At 43.9% G+C, this 15,500-nt stretch overlaps 1 protein-coding gene across 5 annotated transcripts in view; it reads right to left on the minus strand.

Annotated features, from left to right (window-relative positions):
- osbpl1a (oxysterol binding protein-like 1A) overlaps positions 1 to 15,500 on the minus strand; it is a 227,455-nt gene that overhangs the window by 17,452 nt on the left and 194,503 nt on the right. For 4 of the 5 annotated variants that reach the window (XM_067977748.1, XM_067977744.1, XM_067977740.1 and 1 more), the window contains 5 exons: positions 13,944 to 14,051; positions 13,773 to 13,862; positions 10,476 to 10,602; positions 3,356 to 3,481; positions 2,941 to 3,064 (listed from right to left, as the gene is read on the minus strand). In XM_067977748.1, coding sequence (XP_067833849.1) covers positions 2,941 to 3,064; positions 3,356 to 3,481; positions 10,476 to 10,602; positions 13,773 to 13,862; positions 13,944 to 14,051 — 575 coding nt within the window. Of the gene's footprint in view, positions 1 to 2,940; positions 3,088 to 3,355; positions 3,482 to 10,475; positions 10,603 to 13,772; positions 13,863 to 13,943; positions 14,052 to 15,500 lie in introns of those variants that run through there. The other variant, XM_067977754.1, reaches the window with a different exon arrangement.

The following is a 15,500-nucleotide window of genomic DNA, read 5'->3' on the forward strand; positions in this document are numbered from 1 at the left end:
CGCACCAAATCCCGTTCACCCATCACCCCTGTGCTCGTTGACCTACATCGGTCCGGGAACGCCTCCATTTAAAAAAATTTTATCCTTGTTTTCAATCCCTCCATGACCTCGCCCCTCCCTGTCTCTGCAACCTCCTCCAACCCTACAACCCTCCGAGATCTCTGCGCTCCTCCAATTCTGGCATCTTGCACATCCCCGATTTTCATTGCTCCATTATTGACAGCTGTGCCTTCAACTGCCTAGGCCCTAAGCTCTGGAATTCCCTCCCTAAACCTATCCATCTCTCTCTCCTCCTTAAGACGCTCCTTAAAACCTACCTCTTTGACCAAGCTTTTGGTCACCTGTCCTAATATCTCGTGGTTCGATGTCAGATTTTGTCTGATCCCGCTGCTGTGAAGCGCTTTGGGACGTTTTACTACATTAAAAGGTGCTATATAAATGCAAGTTGTTGTTGCTTTACTATACATCAGATAATTCAAATAACCACTCAGTCTTAGATTTTGTGTCGACATGGCTCTGGTTGCATATGATATACATCTTTATTCCAGACAATAGTACCAGAGTGCCATCTGGCAGCCATGTAGTAGTACTGAATCAGAGAAGGATTTAACGAGCACAAATACTGAAATTGATGAAATTTATTCAACTTCTGACGCAGAGGTGGGGCCCCTCATCACAAGCTGGTTTATATGTTCATGGTACCACTTTACCAGTAGTGACATTAGTGATCCAAGAATCCTACATCTGGGACTATAGTGACGGCAATCAACATCTGTCCCAACACCAATAGGTAAATGTTCTGCTGAAACCTCATCAAGAACGAACGGACTTGCATTTATATCATGCCTTTCATGACCTCAGGACGTCTGGACATCCCAACGTGCCTTACAACCAATGAAGTACTTTTGAAGTGTAGTCACTGTTGTAAATGTAGGACATTAGGTTCTACAACATCTGGTGGTGTGGAATGTCAACAAATCTGTTCACTGGCGAGAGCACTGCCTGAAAGGTACAAAATTTGATCCTCCAACAGGATATCCTGGCAGAACTGGAGTTGATTGAGGTTCACCATCGAGCTCAGTTGATTCAATATTTGCACGACAGATTTGTTTAGTGTATGCCAAGAGAAGCCAGTCATTTGATTAGTTATGTGTAACTGGTGTGCAGGTGAGTAACTGGCACCAAGACCAATTTTGTGAAGTATTGGCGCAAGAGACTGAACAACACTACTTTTCACTAATACACTCTTATTTACATTGCAGTACTGTCTCCAGATGGGATTTCATTCCCTACCTCAAGCAGCAATATACTAGTGCCAAAAGTAAATGGCTGTTGCGGTCATCAATTGCCATTTGAGCCAACTATTTTGTTATGATCAGATGGGCTGAGCTCCCAGCAGGACAGACCATCAATGCAATTTTTAAATTGCTGGACCACGTGGATTTTACCCTGGAAATCGGTATAGCTGTAGAACCTAAACCCAACAGATCAGTAATTAAGATGGTCAATATTGGCATGGAGTCATGATAGAGGCAAGGCCAGAGAAAAGAGAGTTGAGTTTGATTGTGAATTTGGGTTGGGGAGCAGTTTTTTCTCCCCCCAAGAATCTATGAACGGGAGACCTGGGAAGCCGGCAGACGCTGGTGTACAAATTATCTCAATCTTAAAAGCTTGAAGAAATCCACAAGCTCTTTTCACTTGCAGTCGGAAGTGTGGGTGAAGGAGGCCAGGGAGAAGTGGGTCAGGAAAGGGACTTAAGGAGGGAGTTCATCATGGACAGAAGGAGCTGTGGCATCTCATTGAACTCCAGGATAATCTTGGACTAATAGGAAGATTTGGCTGAGGAACAGGAAGTATAGTGGGACTCAATATGGTTGAGCTAGATCTGGCAATGATTGACTAGATTAGTTACGTGCCAGTTGTGCTCAAGTTTGCAGCTCTTTGACTCAAGGGTGAAAAGATGGGAACAGTACCAGGTGAGGGCAGGGGTGCGAGATGGCAAGTCATTTGGTGGTGGTTGAAAATACAAGCATGGGAGCAACTGAGAAGGCCAATATCAGCATGGAGCCATGGTGGATGCAGGGTCAAAGAGAGTGTTGTTAGTTTTAGTGTGAATGTGAGAGAATTTGGGTTGGGCAGCAGAGTTTTTTCCAGGGGTATGTGTGAGGGTAGAAGAGTTCAAGGAGGGTATGGGGAAATGGGATCCTGGTACTGTTCCCATCTTTTCACCCTTGAGTCAAAGAGCTGCAAACTTGAGCACAACTGGCACGTAACTAATCTAGTCAATCATTGCCAGATCTCGCTCAACCATATTGAGTCCCACTATACTTCCTGTTCCTCAGCCAAATCTTCCTATTAGTCCAAGATTATCCTGGAGTGCAATGAGATGCCACAGCTCCTTCTGTCCATGATAAACTCCCTCCTTAAGTCCCTTCCCTGACCCACTTCTCCCTGGCCTCCTTCACCCACACTTCCGACTGCAAGTGAAAAGAGCTTGTGGATTTCTTCAAGCTTTTAAGATTGAGATAATTTGTACACCAGCGTCTGCCGGCTTCCCAGGTCTCCCGTTCATAGATTCTTGGGGGGAGATCTCAAGACTTCAGATGTGGAGGGGCCTCATGAGACCTTCAATCACCTTCGGCAATTCTCCTACCTCCTATTCGGAGTCCGTTCACTGGGGGAATGGGGGCGGGCGGTGGGTGAGCATCTTGGGGAGGTTTTTGCAACATTAAATGTGCTATACAAGTGAAAATTTGTTTTCAAATGCATTGTAATTATCAGCGTTACTGCAGACACTCAAATTTCACTGAAAGAAATCCCTGTAGATTATGCTGCCACTTCCACTCATGGTATGCAGAAGATAATGAAAACGCCAAAGAAAAAATTTTGTTCCATTTTCCCATCCAAGTATTATACAACATTATTAATATTTGATCATACCTATATCTCCATTTTCCATTGCTTTAATGTCAGGTCGCAATCGACAGTCAGTAGGTGCAATAACACCCTCCATTTCTTTATCGAGTTCATTCAGTGACATGGTAAAGTTGGTGAAATTGTACATCTGGAAAATATTCCAAAAACATTCTACAAAAATAATTAGGCACAGGATGAAACGCTATAGGATGAAAAACATTGACATTTAACACATGGGCCCTACAGGGTTGAGGCTATGTGGAAGAAAGAGCCCTCAGCGAGAAGAAAGAGATTTTAGTTGAAAGTGCAGAACTAAACAGTTGCTAGTATGTAATTCGTCTTTAGTATTACAAAGGCAGCAATCACATGCATTAACAAAACTCCATTTGGAGAAATAAACTGTAATCCTAATCATATCCAAGGAAAGTAAGAGACCAACCTGTACGGAGTTTGGTGGTCTAGGTGGTATCTTCCACAGCAGATGACTTCCTGGTATAACCTGGACACTTTCGGAGGTATCTGGCAGTGGCATATCATCTAGGTCCGCTTTCTCTGAAGCTACTGACTAGCATAGTCATGCCATAAAAGATGCATGTTATTATCCACTGAATGAAACCAGGAAAATGTCACCAATAATACATTTAGAATCATAGAAAGGTTACAGCACAGAAGGAGGCCATTTGGCCCATCAAGTCCACGCCGGCTCTCTGCAAGAGCAATCCAGATAGTCCCACTCCCCCGCCCTTTCCCCGTAGCCCTGCAAGTCTTTTCCTTTCAAATACTTATCCAGTTTCCTTTTGAAGGCCATGATTGAATCTGCCTCCATCACCCCCTCGGGCAGTGCATTCCAGATCCTAACCACTTGCTGTGTAAAAAAGTTTTTCCTCATGTCACCTTTGGTTCTTTTGCCAATCACCTTAAATCTATGTCCTCTGGTTCTTGACCCTTCCGCCAATGGGAACAGTTTCTCTCTATCTACTCTGTCTAGACCCTTCATGATTTTGAGTACCTCTATCAAATCTCCTCACAACCGTCTCTGTTCCAAGGAGAACAACCCCAGCTTCTCCAGTCTATCCACATAACTGAACTCCCTCGTCCCTGGAATCATTCTAGTAAATCTCTTCTGCACCCTTTCTAAGGCCTTCACATCTTTCCTAAAGTGCAGTGCCCAGAACTGGACACAATATTCCAGTTATGGCCAAACCAATGTTTTGTAAAGGTTCATCATGACTTCCATACTTTTGTACTCTATGCCTCTATTTATAAAGCCCAGGATCCTGTATGCATTTTTAAACGCTTTCTCAACCTGCCCTGCCACCTTCAACAATTTGTGCACATATACCCCCAGATCTTTCTGTTCCTGTACCCCTTTTAGAGTTGTGCCCTCTAGTTTATATTGCCTCTCCTTGTTCTTCCTACCGAAATGTATCACTTCGCATTTTTCTGTGTTAAATTTCATCTGCCATGTGTCCGCCCATTTAGTATGGAAAAATCATCTTTTAAGTATACCATTTCTGATGAACAGTTACACTTCACGTACCATGGGTAAAGGAAAGATAATGGGACTGGGAAGAGGAGATGGATGCCTGTCCCTTTAAGTTATTTCTGAGAAAACCGACACAATCTTCCCTCACTGCATCTTCAGAATTACTTCAACCTCAATGTCTTGACCTCAGGAGAGCAGGAAGGGTATCTTAACACTGAAGTTTAGTGAAGAGTGTATCAAGAAATAACAGAAAAAAATTAGGAAAGCTTTCCAGTTATGCTGGGGTAAATTCTTTATCGTGACTTGTGAACTAACTTCTATTTTCCCCTCATTCTTCAGCCTCCATTGTACAAGGAGAAAGCAGATCCACTTACAACACCCACAATTTAAGAAAGTTGTTTCTGATAATTTCCCCCATTTTTAGTGTACAATACATTCTGCTTAATTGCACCATTAGATAGTTTCTATTTGCTGACACACCAATTATGCGCTTTGACAAAGGCTAATTAAACTAAAATAAATAGGAAACCAGAGTAGAATGTGGGACTGGATAAGGAATCAGATAAAGAAAGGCATGTCGTCAAATCAGAGGGGATGGGTGGGTGCTGAATGGAGTACATCAGTAAGTGCTCGAATCATGCTATTTTTTAATCTTCATAAATGAGCTGAATATAGAAACAAATTGAAAGGCTGTTACATTTGCAGACAGACTAAAATAGGGAATGCAGTACTGACGGAGGATGCATTTAAGGTTTTTCGGAAGGATTTAGATCTGCCATGCAATTGAGGAGACAAACGGCAAATAAAATTTAACATTGGCAAATATATTGCATATTGGGATATGGAAGGAGCAACACGGGTATACGATGAAACAGAATTAGCACGGGGATACTTTGAAAGGGACTTAGGAATTACAGTTTGCTCGTCACTTTCACTGCTGAGACGATGTGGAGAAGCAATTAAAAAGCAAACAGAATATTGGGATGCATAACCACAACAGTGGAGTTTAAATATGTGTAGTCACTGTTGTAATGTGGGAAATGTAATGTTGTAACTCTGCTGCCCGTATCCTAACTCGCACTGTTCACCCATCACCCCAGTGCTCACTGACCTACATTGGCTCCCAGTCCGGGAACGACTCGATTTTAAAATTCTCATCCTCGTTTTCAAATCCCTCCATGGCCTCGCCCCTCCCTATCTCTGTATCCTCCTCCAGCCCTACAACCCTCTGATATCTCTGCGTTCCTTCAACTCTTGCCTCTTGCGCATCCCCGATTTTAATCGCTCCACCATTGGCGGCCGTGCCTTCAGCTGCCTGGGCCCTAATCTCTGGAATGCCCTCCCTAAACCTCTCCGCTTCTCTACCTCTCTCTCCTCTTTTAAGACACTCCCTTAAAACCTACCTCTTCGACCAAGCTTTTGGTCACCTGTCCTAATATCTCACGTGGTTCAGTGTCAAATTTTGTTTGAAAATCGCTCCTGTGAAGCACCTTGGGGCGTTTTACTCCATTACAGGTGCTGTATGAATGCAAGTTGTTGTTGTTTATAATGCAATGTTCAGACTTTTGACTTAGAATGCCGTATGCGATTCTGGGCTTCATGCTTCAAAAGGGACAGACATGAATTAGAAAAGGTGCAGAGAAGGCAACAAGATTATCCCAAGGGGAGAGGGGATTATAGAATCATACAATGATACAGGAGGCGGCCATTTGGCACTGCCCTTTCCCCACAGCCCTGCACATTTTTCCCTTTCAACTATTCATCCAATTCCCTTTTGAAAGTTCTTATTGAATCCGCTTCCTCAGGCAGCGCATTCCAGATCATAACTCGATGAGTAATAAGGAAAATTTAGGAAAGCTCCAGCTCCATTACTAGAGAGATGGTTAGTTCAGGGATGACCTTTAACAACTTGTATTTATATAGCACCTTTAATGCAGAAAAATGTCCCATGGTGCATCACAGGAAACACATGGACGCCAAGGCAAAGGAGGAGAGATTAGGAGGGCTGACCAAAAGTTTGGTCAGAGATGGGTTTTAGGGAGGATATTAAAGGAGGAGAAGGAGATGGAGAGGAAGAGGAGCTTACGGAGGGAGTTCTACATTATGTGGACAGACTGGAGAAGCTGGGGTTGTTCTCCTTGGAACAGAGAAGGTTGAGAGGAGATTTAATAGAGGTATTCAAAATCATGAAGGGTCTAGACAGAGTATATAGAGAGAAACTGTTCCCATTTAGGGGAGAGATAATTTCAGAGGGATGAGAACCGATCTGGCCCGGGTAAATTGGAATTGAAGATTGGTATGCACATTCCCATGAGGCAGAAACGTAGGGCAACTAAAGCCAGAGCTCCCTGGATGACAAGAGATAGAGAGTAAGCTGAAGTGGAAAAAGGGGTGTATGACAGATGTCAGGTTGATAACACAAGTGAGAACCAGGCAGAATATAGAAAGTTCAGAGGGGAAGTGAAAAAGGAAATAAGAGGGGCAAAGAGAGAGTATGAGAATAGACTGGCAGCAACATAAAAGGGAATCCAAAAGTCTTCCATAGGCATGTAAACAGTAAACGGGTGGTAAGAGGGGTGGGGCCGATTAGGGACCAAAAAGGAGATCTACTCTTGGAGGCAGAGGACATGGCCGAGGTACTAATGAGTACTTTGCATCTGTCTTTACCAAGGAAGAAGATGCTGCCAGAGTCTCTGTAAAGGAAGATGTAGTTGACACACTGGATGGGCTAAAAATTGACAAAGAAGAGGTACTTGAAAGGCTAGCTGTACTTAAAGTAGATAATTCACCAGGTCCGAATGGGATGCATCCTAGGTTGCTGAGGGAAGTAAGGGTGGAAATTGAGGAGGTATTGGCCGTAATCTTTCAAACATCCTTAGATACAGGGATGGTGCCTGAGGACTAGAGAATTGCAAATGTTACACCCTTGTTCAAAAAAGGGTGTAAGGATAAACCCAGCAACTACAGGCCAGTCAGTTTAACCTCAGTGGTGGGGAATCTTTTAGAAACGATAATCCGGGACAGAATTAACAGTCACTTGGACAAGTGTGGATTGATTAGGGAAAGCCAGCATGGATTTGTTAAAGGCAAATCATGTTTAACTAACCTGATAGAGTTTTTTGATGAGGTAACAGAGAGGGCAGATGAGGGCAATGCAGTTGATGTGATGTAAATGGACTTTCAAAAGGTATTTGATAAAGTGCCACATAGTAGGCATGTCATCAAGATTTCGGCCCATGGAATAAAAGGGGCAGTAGCAACATGGATACAGGATTGGCTAAGTATCAAGAAACAGAGAGTAGTGGTGAACGGTTGTTTGTCGGACTGCAGGGAGGTGTAAGGTGGTGTTCCCTAGGAGTCGGTGCTGGGACCACTGCTTTTATTTATATACATTGATGACTTGGACTTGGGTGAACAGGGCACAACTGCAAAACTTGCAGATGACACGAAACGTGGAAGGGTGGTGAACAGTGAGGAGGACAGTGACAGACTTCAAGAGGATAGAGACAGGCTGTGGGCATGGGCGGACACACGGCAGATGAAATTTGAAGCAGAAAAATGCGGGGTGATGCATTTTGGTAGGAAGAATGAGGAGAGGCAATATAAACTAGAGGGCACAACTCTAAAAGGGGTGCAGGAACAGAAAGATCTGGGGGTATACGTGCACAAATCGTCGAAGGTGGCAGGGCAGGTTGAGAAAGCAGTTAAAAAAGTTGTTAGAGGGTATTCTGAAAGACAGGATCTACAGGCATTTGGAGAGGCAGGGACAGATTAGGAACAGTCAGCATGGTTTTGTGAGTGGAAAATCATGTCTCACGAATTTGATTGAGTTTTTTGAAGGGGTAACCAAGAAGATAGATGAGGGCTGTGCAGTAGACGTGGTCTACATGGACTTCAGCAAAGCCTTTGACAAGGTACCGCATGGTAGGTTGTTACATAAGGTTAAATCTCACGGGATCCAAGGTGAGGTAGCCAATTGGATACAAAATTGGATTGACGACAGAAGACAGAGGGTTGTTTTTCAAACTGGAGGCCTGTGACCAGCGGTGTGCCTCAGGGATCGGTGCTGGGTCCGCTGTTATTTGTTATTTATATTAATGATTTGGATGAGAATTTAGGAGGCATGGTTAGTAAGTTTGCAGATGACACCAAGATTGGTGGCATTGTGGACAGTGAAGAAGGTTATCTAGGATTGCAACGGGATCTTGATAAATTGGGCCAGTGGGCCGATGAATGGCAGATGGAGTTTAATTTAGATAAATGTGAGATGATGCATTTTGGTAGATCGAATCGGGCCAGGACCTACTCCGTTAATGGTAGGGCGTTGGGGAGAGTTATAGAACAAAGAGATCTAGGAGTACAGGTTCATAGCTCCTTGAAAGTGGAGTCACAGGTGGACAGGGTGGTGAAGAAGGCATTCAGCATGCTTGGTTTCATTGGTCAGAACATTGAATACAGGAGTTGGGATGTCTTGTTGAAGTTGTACAAGACATTAGTACGGCCACACTTGGAATATTGTGTACAGTTCTGGTCACCCTATTATAGAAAGGATATTATTAAACTAGAAAGAGTGCAGAAAAGATTTACTAGGATGCTACCGGGACTTGATGGTTTGACTTATAGGGAGAGGTTGGATAGACTGAGACTTTTTTCCCTGGAGAGTAGGAGGTTAAGGGGTGATCTTATAGAAGTCTATAAAATAATGAGGGGCATAGATAAGGTAGATAGTCAAAATCTTTTCCCAAAGGTAGGGGAGTCTATAACGAGGGGGCATAGATTTAAGGTGAGAGGGGAGAGATACAAAAGGGTCCAGAGGGGCAATTTTTTCACTCAAAGGGTGGTGAGTGTCTGGAACGAGCTGCCAGAGGCAGTAGTAGAGGCGGGTACAATTTTGTCTTTAAAAAGCATTTGGACAGTTACATGGGTAAGATGGGTATAGAGAGATATGGGTCAAATGCAGGCAATTGGAACTCGCTTAGTGGTATAAACTGGGCGACATGGACATGTTGGGCCGAAGGGCCTGTTTCCATGTTGTAAACGTCTATGATTCTATAAGCTTACGGGATCCTGGGCTTTATAAATAAAGGCATAGAGTACAAAAGTAAGGAAGTCATGATGAACCTTTATAAAACACTGGTTCAGCTGCAGCTGGAGTATTGTGTCCAGTTCTGAGCACTGCACTTTAGGAAAGATGTGAAGGCCTTAGAGAGGGTGCAGAAGAGATTTACTAGAATGATTCCAGGGATGAGGGACTTCAGTTACGTGGATAGACTGGAGAAGCTGGGGTTGTTCTCCTTGGAACAGAGACAGTTGCGAGGAGATTTGATAGAGGTATTCAAAATCATGAAGGGTCTGGACAGAGTAGATAGAGAGAAACTGTTCCCATTGGTGGAAGAGTCAAGAACCAGAGAGCATAGATTTAAGGAGATTGACAAAAGAACCAAAGGTGACATGAGGAAAAACTTTTACACAGTAAGTGGTTAGGATCTGGAATGCACTGCCTGAGGGGGTGGTGGAGGTCTTCAAAAGGGAACTGGATAAGTACTTGAAAGGAAAAAATTTGCAGGACTACAAGGATAAGGCGGGGTAGTGGAACTAGCTGGATTGCTCTTGCATAGAACCGGCATGGATTCGATGGACCGAATGGCCTCCTTCTGTGCTGTAACCTTTCCATGATTCTATGGGCCTAGAAGGCTGAAGGCATGGACCCTAATGATGGGGCAAAAGGAGGGCGGGGGGGGGGGGCTTGGACAAGAGGTCAGAGTCAGATGAATGGAGACTTTGGGGGAAGGGGAGGTTTGCAGAGCTGTCGAGCTACAGTGATAGCGAGGAACAAGGACATAAAGGGATATACACCCAAAAATAGAATTTTAAATTCAGTCGCTGGGGGACCAGAACCCAATGTAAGACAGCGAGGATGGGCTGTTGGGCAATCAAGTAAGGACCCAATTGGTTCATTTATTGCACAGATCTGCACTACAGCTACAGATGTTTCAGAGACTGACAAAAGAATAACATTAACCAATCAGCCAAACCTTTGGAACGGTACGATTTAAAATAATTCTGTGCGTACCGATTTGCTCAGCTTCTTCTCTTCTGTATTTTTCTTGTCATTTTTTTTGTAAGCATCAAATGTATTGGGATCAATCGCCCACAGACACTCTGTCCATTTTCCATATATCGCACAGAGCTTCTTCTTACTGTGATAGACCACAGAAAAGTAGGTTATTAATTCCTCACTTCCATATAATACCTTTAATTTATCTCGACAAAGGGTAGAGCTCACTCTGGACGAGCATAGAAACGTACAATAAAGGAGAGGAAAAGACTAGCTGGTCCATCAATCTTGTCCCATCAAGATATGTTCCAACTACACATAGCATTAAAACCATCTCATCCCATCCCACCGCCATACAATGTCCTGGGAGAGGCAAAGAGAAAAAATCTTGAGAAAATTTAGGGAAAAATACTTTGGGAAATTCCTTTCCAACTCCCGCAAGCAATCAATGCATAGCTAGCAGTGCATATATTTGGGGATTATTACATGAATGCACTGAAATGATATTTTATGTACAAGGGGAAAACTACAGGGATACTAATGTCAGTGCCATGCAAACTGTTCCTTTTATTCAAATGATCTCTCAAATCAAACAGCAGTAAAGCTATGTTACAGGCCTGAATTCTTCCTTGAATAAGCCCAAAGCTACCCTCCGTGCCTCTCTTGGCATTCTCTGAATGACATCCTCTGTGACTGTGAAGCGTTATCCCTTCTCGTCTTCTCTGCGACCGCTGACACGGCCGACCGACCACTCCATCCTCTTCCGTTGTCCAGCTCAGTGTGATTGCCCTCACTGGGTTTTACTCATATGTACCCAATCGTAGCAAGGGTATCTTCAGCAATGGCTTCTCTTCCTGCGATCACACAATTACCTCCCGAGTTCTCCAAGAATCTATCATCGGCCCCCTCCTCTTCCACTTGCTGCCCCTTTGACGGCAGACGGGGGTCTGCTTCCACACGTAAGCTGACGGCGCTCAGCTCTACCTCGCCACTGTGTCTCTTAATCCCGGACTGCTTGGCTGACATCCAGTCCTAGATAAGCCATAATTTCCTCCAGCTGAACATTGAGGAAAATCGAAGCCATCCGTCTACTTGCCACCAATTCCTTCACCCACCCACCCCCTCGGCCGGCGACTTAGGCTAAACCATGCTGTTCGCAACCTCAGCATCCTACTCAACCCCAAGCTAAGTGGGACAAGCTTTCGGAGGCTTGTCATTTTTTTTGTAAGCATCAAATGTATTGGGATCAATCGCCCACAGACACTCTGTCCACCTCACGAAGGAGGAAGCCTCCGAAAGCTTGTGGAATTTAAAATAAATTTGTTGGACTATAACTTGGTGTTGTAAAATTGTTTACAATTGTCAACCCCAGTCCATCACCGGCATTTCCACATTCAGACAAGTAGGAATGGAACCAGGCAAGGCCAGCTCCAACGAGCGAGACAGCAGAGGAGGATGGCATGGTTAACCATATCAATCACACTGGAGAAGTTGAGGAATCACAAAGGGAAAACACAGTATGATCACAGTACAGAGGTCGTCACTTACGACTTTGGCAATGGCAGTCTCAGCATTGTGAGCAGGGTGGAAGCTGCTCACAATGCTGAGGGAATTCAAAGGGAATTTTGAGAGTGATGGGCATGGGGTTGGGAGTGATGACATTTTTGAAGACCTTAGAGTGGAAAGAAGGGTCAGGGATGGAGCAGTAATTTGAGAGGACAGGTACGGCAAAAGTGGGCTTTTTAGGGAGGGAGTGGTGAGCCTGATGAGAATAGTTTCGCAAGGAAGGAGGACAATGCCTGAGCAAAGGGAGCCGTTAACAATGTGCCAGCAAGGGACCAAGCATGATGTTGAGTTGTCAGGATTTGAGTGAGATGGGGGATTAATGGGGGAGGTGACCTGGGGATGGAGATGGAAGAGAAACCATATTGTGATGGGGATAAGAAGTAGAGTGGGTGGGAGTGGAAGGGCAGTTCCATTGGTGCGCTCAGTCTTGCAGATAGAAGAAACCCATAAACTCTTCACATTTTATACTGGAGGTGAGGGAGGAGGCAGCTAATGATGGAAAAATGGAGCCTTTGGTTGTTCTTGCCTTCCATGATGGGCCAGGAATAGGAAGGGGGGGGGGGAATCATATTGGTGGCGAGAACTATACTACAGCTGGTCCTGATGGGCACGAGCTAAGAAGCTCAGGCAAACTTAACACTTCAACATCATGTTTGGTGGAAATGCAGCAAAGACAGTTGAATCCATTGGTTATAGTAAAGGTATAGTCGTATTTGGACAGTGCTGAAAACTTTCAGCAGTATTCAAGGTGGATATTAGGTATGCCTGAAGATCTTCGCACTGATGGGTACTGTGCCTTGATTGATGCCTTGATTAAGTAGTGCAATGGCAGTGCCCATTGTATTGGGCAGCGCCTTAAAAAAATATTGCACGATTGTTATTGCGCTGTCCAATGCCTATTCAGCATCAAGTCTGGATGAGGCAGAACTTTTTCCAGCACAACATTAACTCGGCCAAAGCCACCCTGTTCAGCTCCGACCAGAAACTTTTCACCTTAGTCCTCGATTCCACCCCACTCCTCACTTAGGCCAAACCAGATGATCTGCATCCCTGACATCCTGTTCAACTCTCTGCTGAGTTCAAATCAAACATCTACGCCATTACTTAAACTGTATTTCGAATCTCCCTCCCTACCTCAAACATACCACTGCAGAAACCTTCATCCATGTCTTTTGTTACCACCAGGTTTGACTTCTTTAATGCTCCCTTCTCTGGCCTCCCCAGCTCTAACATAAACAAACACCAATGTTTTCATCCTGTCCTTTACTGAGTCGCTCACCTATCGTCTCTGTGTTCGCTGACTTCCATTTGTTTCCCATCCGCAGCACACTGATTTCAAAATCCTCATTCTCAATTACAAATCCCTTCATGGTCTTGCACCGCCAACAACCTCCTTCAGCCATATATAGCCCAGCTCAAACCCTTCTCTCCACTAACTCTGGTCTATGTGCATTCGTACCAGCATATTTTACTTCCCATTTCTTTTGTAACTCAAAAAAGGCAACTTGCATAATTACATTAAAATCATTACAACTACAGCTAAAGTGATAATAAAAGAAGCTAGTCATACAAAAACTACATCATTCTGCTGCCTCATTTTTAGGATCGTTATGAAATCAGCACCGTTTTATAGCATCAGTGAGATGTTTTAGATGACATGGCACCAATGTCAAGCTTAAAGTATAATTGCAGCATTAAGGGCAAAGGATTACATTTAAACACAATTGGTGGAAAGAATAAGCTTACCTTTTGTCCTGAATATAGCCTTCAACTTTGTGCAATTCTTTACCAAAAAGGCCACATGGCTTAAAGTTCAGAATGCATTTCTCCCCAGTTCTGTGGACAGATGAGCTTAATTAATACATTATGAATTTTCAAAATTAAAGATTATTTAGAACGTCATATGTACCCCCTTACTTGTGATTAGTTATTTCAACATTTCCATACTGCTCAATCCAAAGCTGGCCAACTATAATGTTATGGACACAGCAAGTTGGATTTGACCAAGTGTAAGCTTCATTGTGCCTGCAAATAAAATAAACAAAATTATACATCTTATGGCATTTTCAATACTTGGGCAGTTAACAGGAAAATAAATTGCAAATGCTAAAAATAAAATATTAATCTAAAATGCTGAAAGTACACAGCAGTTTCATCAACGTCTGAAGAGACAAGAGACAGGTTGCTTTGGGTAGATGTTAACCTGTCTTCTTCAAATTACCAGCAGTTTCTGTTTTATTTCTAAATACTCTGACCTTTCATTACATGTCCCAATTTAGCATGTTTTTTTTTAAATGTGTTTATGCTCATTAACAGGAGAGATGTGGTATTACAGGAAAGATGTGATTGCACTAGAGAGGGTACAGAGGTGATTTACGAGGATGTTGCCAGGGCCGGAGAATTTTAGCTATGAAAAAAGATTGGATAGGCTGGAATTGTTTTCTTTGGAACAAAGGAGGCTGAGGGGAGATTTAATTGAGGTATATAAAATTCATGAGGGGACTAGCTGGATTGCTCTTGCATAGAGCCGGCACGGACTTCGGATGCTGGAAAACTCGCCAAGGCTTCTTCGACAGCACCTCCCAAACCTGCGACCTCTACCGCCTAGAAGGACAAGGGCAGCAGGCACATGGGAACACCACCACCTACACGTTCCCCTCCAAGTCACACACCATCCCGACTTGGAAACATATCGTCATTCCTTCATCGTCGCTGGGTCAAAATCATGGAACTCCCTTCCTAACAGCACTGTGGGAGAACCTTCACCACATGGACTGCAGCGGTTCAAGGCGGCAGCTCACCACCACCTTCTCAAGGGCAATAAATGGGCCTTGCCAGCGACGCCCACATCCCATGAACGAATATAAAAAAAGTGGATAGAGAGGATCTATTTCCCTTAGCAGAGGGGTCAGTGACCAGGTTGCATAGATTTAAAGTAATTGGTAGAAGGATTAGAGGGGAAGTGAGGAGAATTTTTTTCACCCAGAGGGTGGTGGGGGTCTGGAGTTCACTGTCTGAAAGGGTGGAAGAGGCAGAAACCCTCAACTCATTTAAAAGGTACTTGGATGTACACTTGAAGTGCCGTAACCTACAGGGCTACGGACCAAGTGCTGGAAAGTGGGATTAAGCTGGCTAGCTCTTTTTCGGCTGGCACCGACACGATAGGCCGAATGGCCTCCTTCTGTGCCGTAATTTTCTATGATTCTATGATTAAGATGAGGGAGGTTACTGCTGAGAAATGGAACATTTTGACACCCAGTATCTGCACTGCCAGATTCGGCACATCATGGCCAAATACAGAGTAAAGCTCCTGGTACTCTGCACTATCAATGTGTCGCAGCTCAGCTTCTGAGGTTTTCCTTGATTCTGGATTATTTGAGTGAAATCCTCAATTTACTCCATCAAATTACCCACAGTTTTGTACTGTAGACTAAAAAAGGGAGCGAGATAGCCTGAATTTATTTCATTTAAGAG

Source organism: Heptranchias perlo, chromosome 3 (genome assembly GCF_035084215.1).
Source record: "Heptranchias perlo isolate sHepPer1 chromosome 3, sHepPer1.hap1, whole genome shotgun sequence".
NCBI lineage: Eukaryota > Metazoa > Chordata > Chondrichthyes > Hexanchiformes > Hexanchidae > Heptranchias > Heptranchias perlo.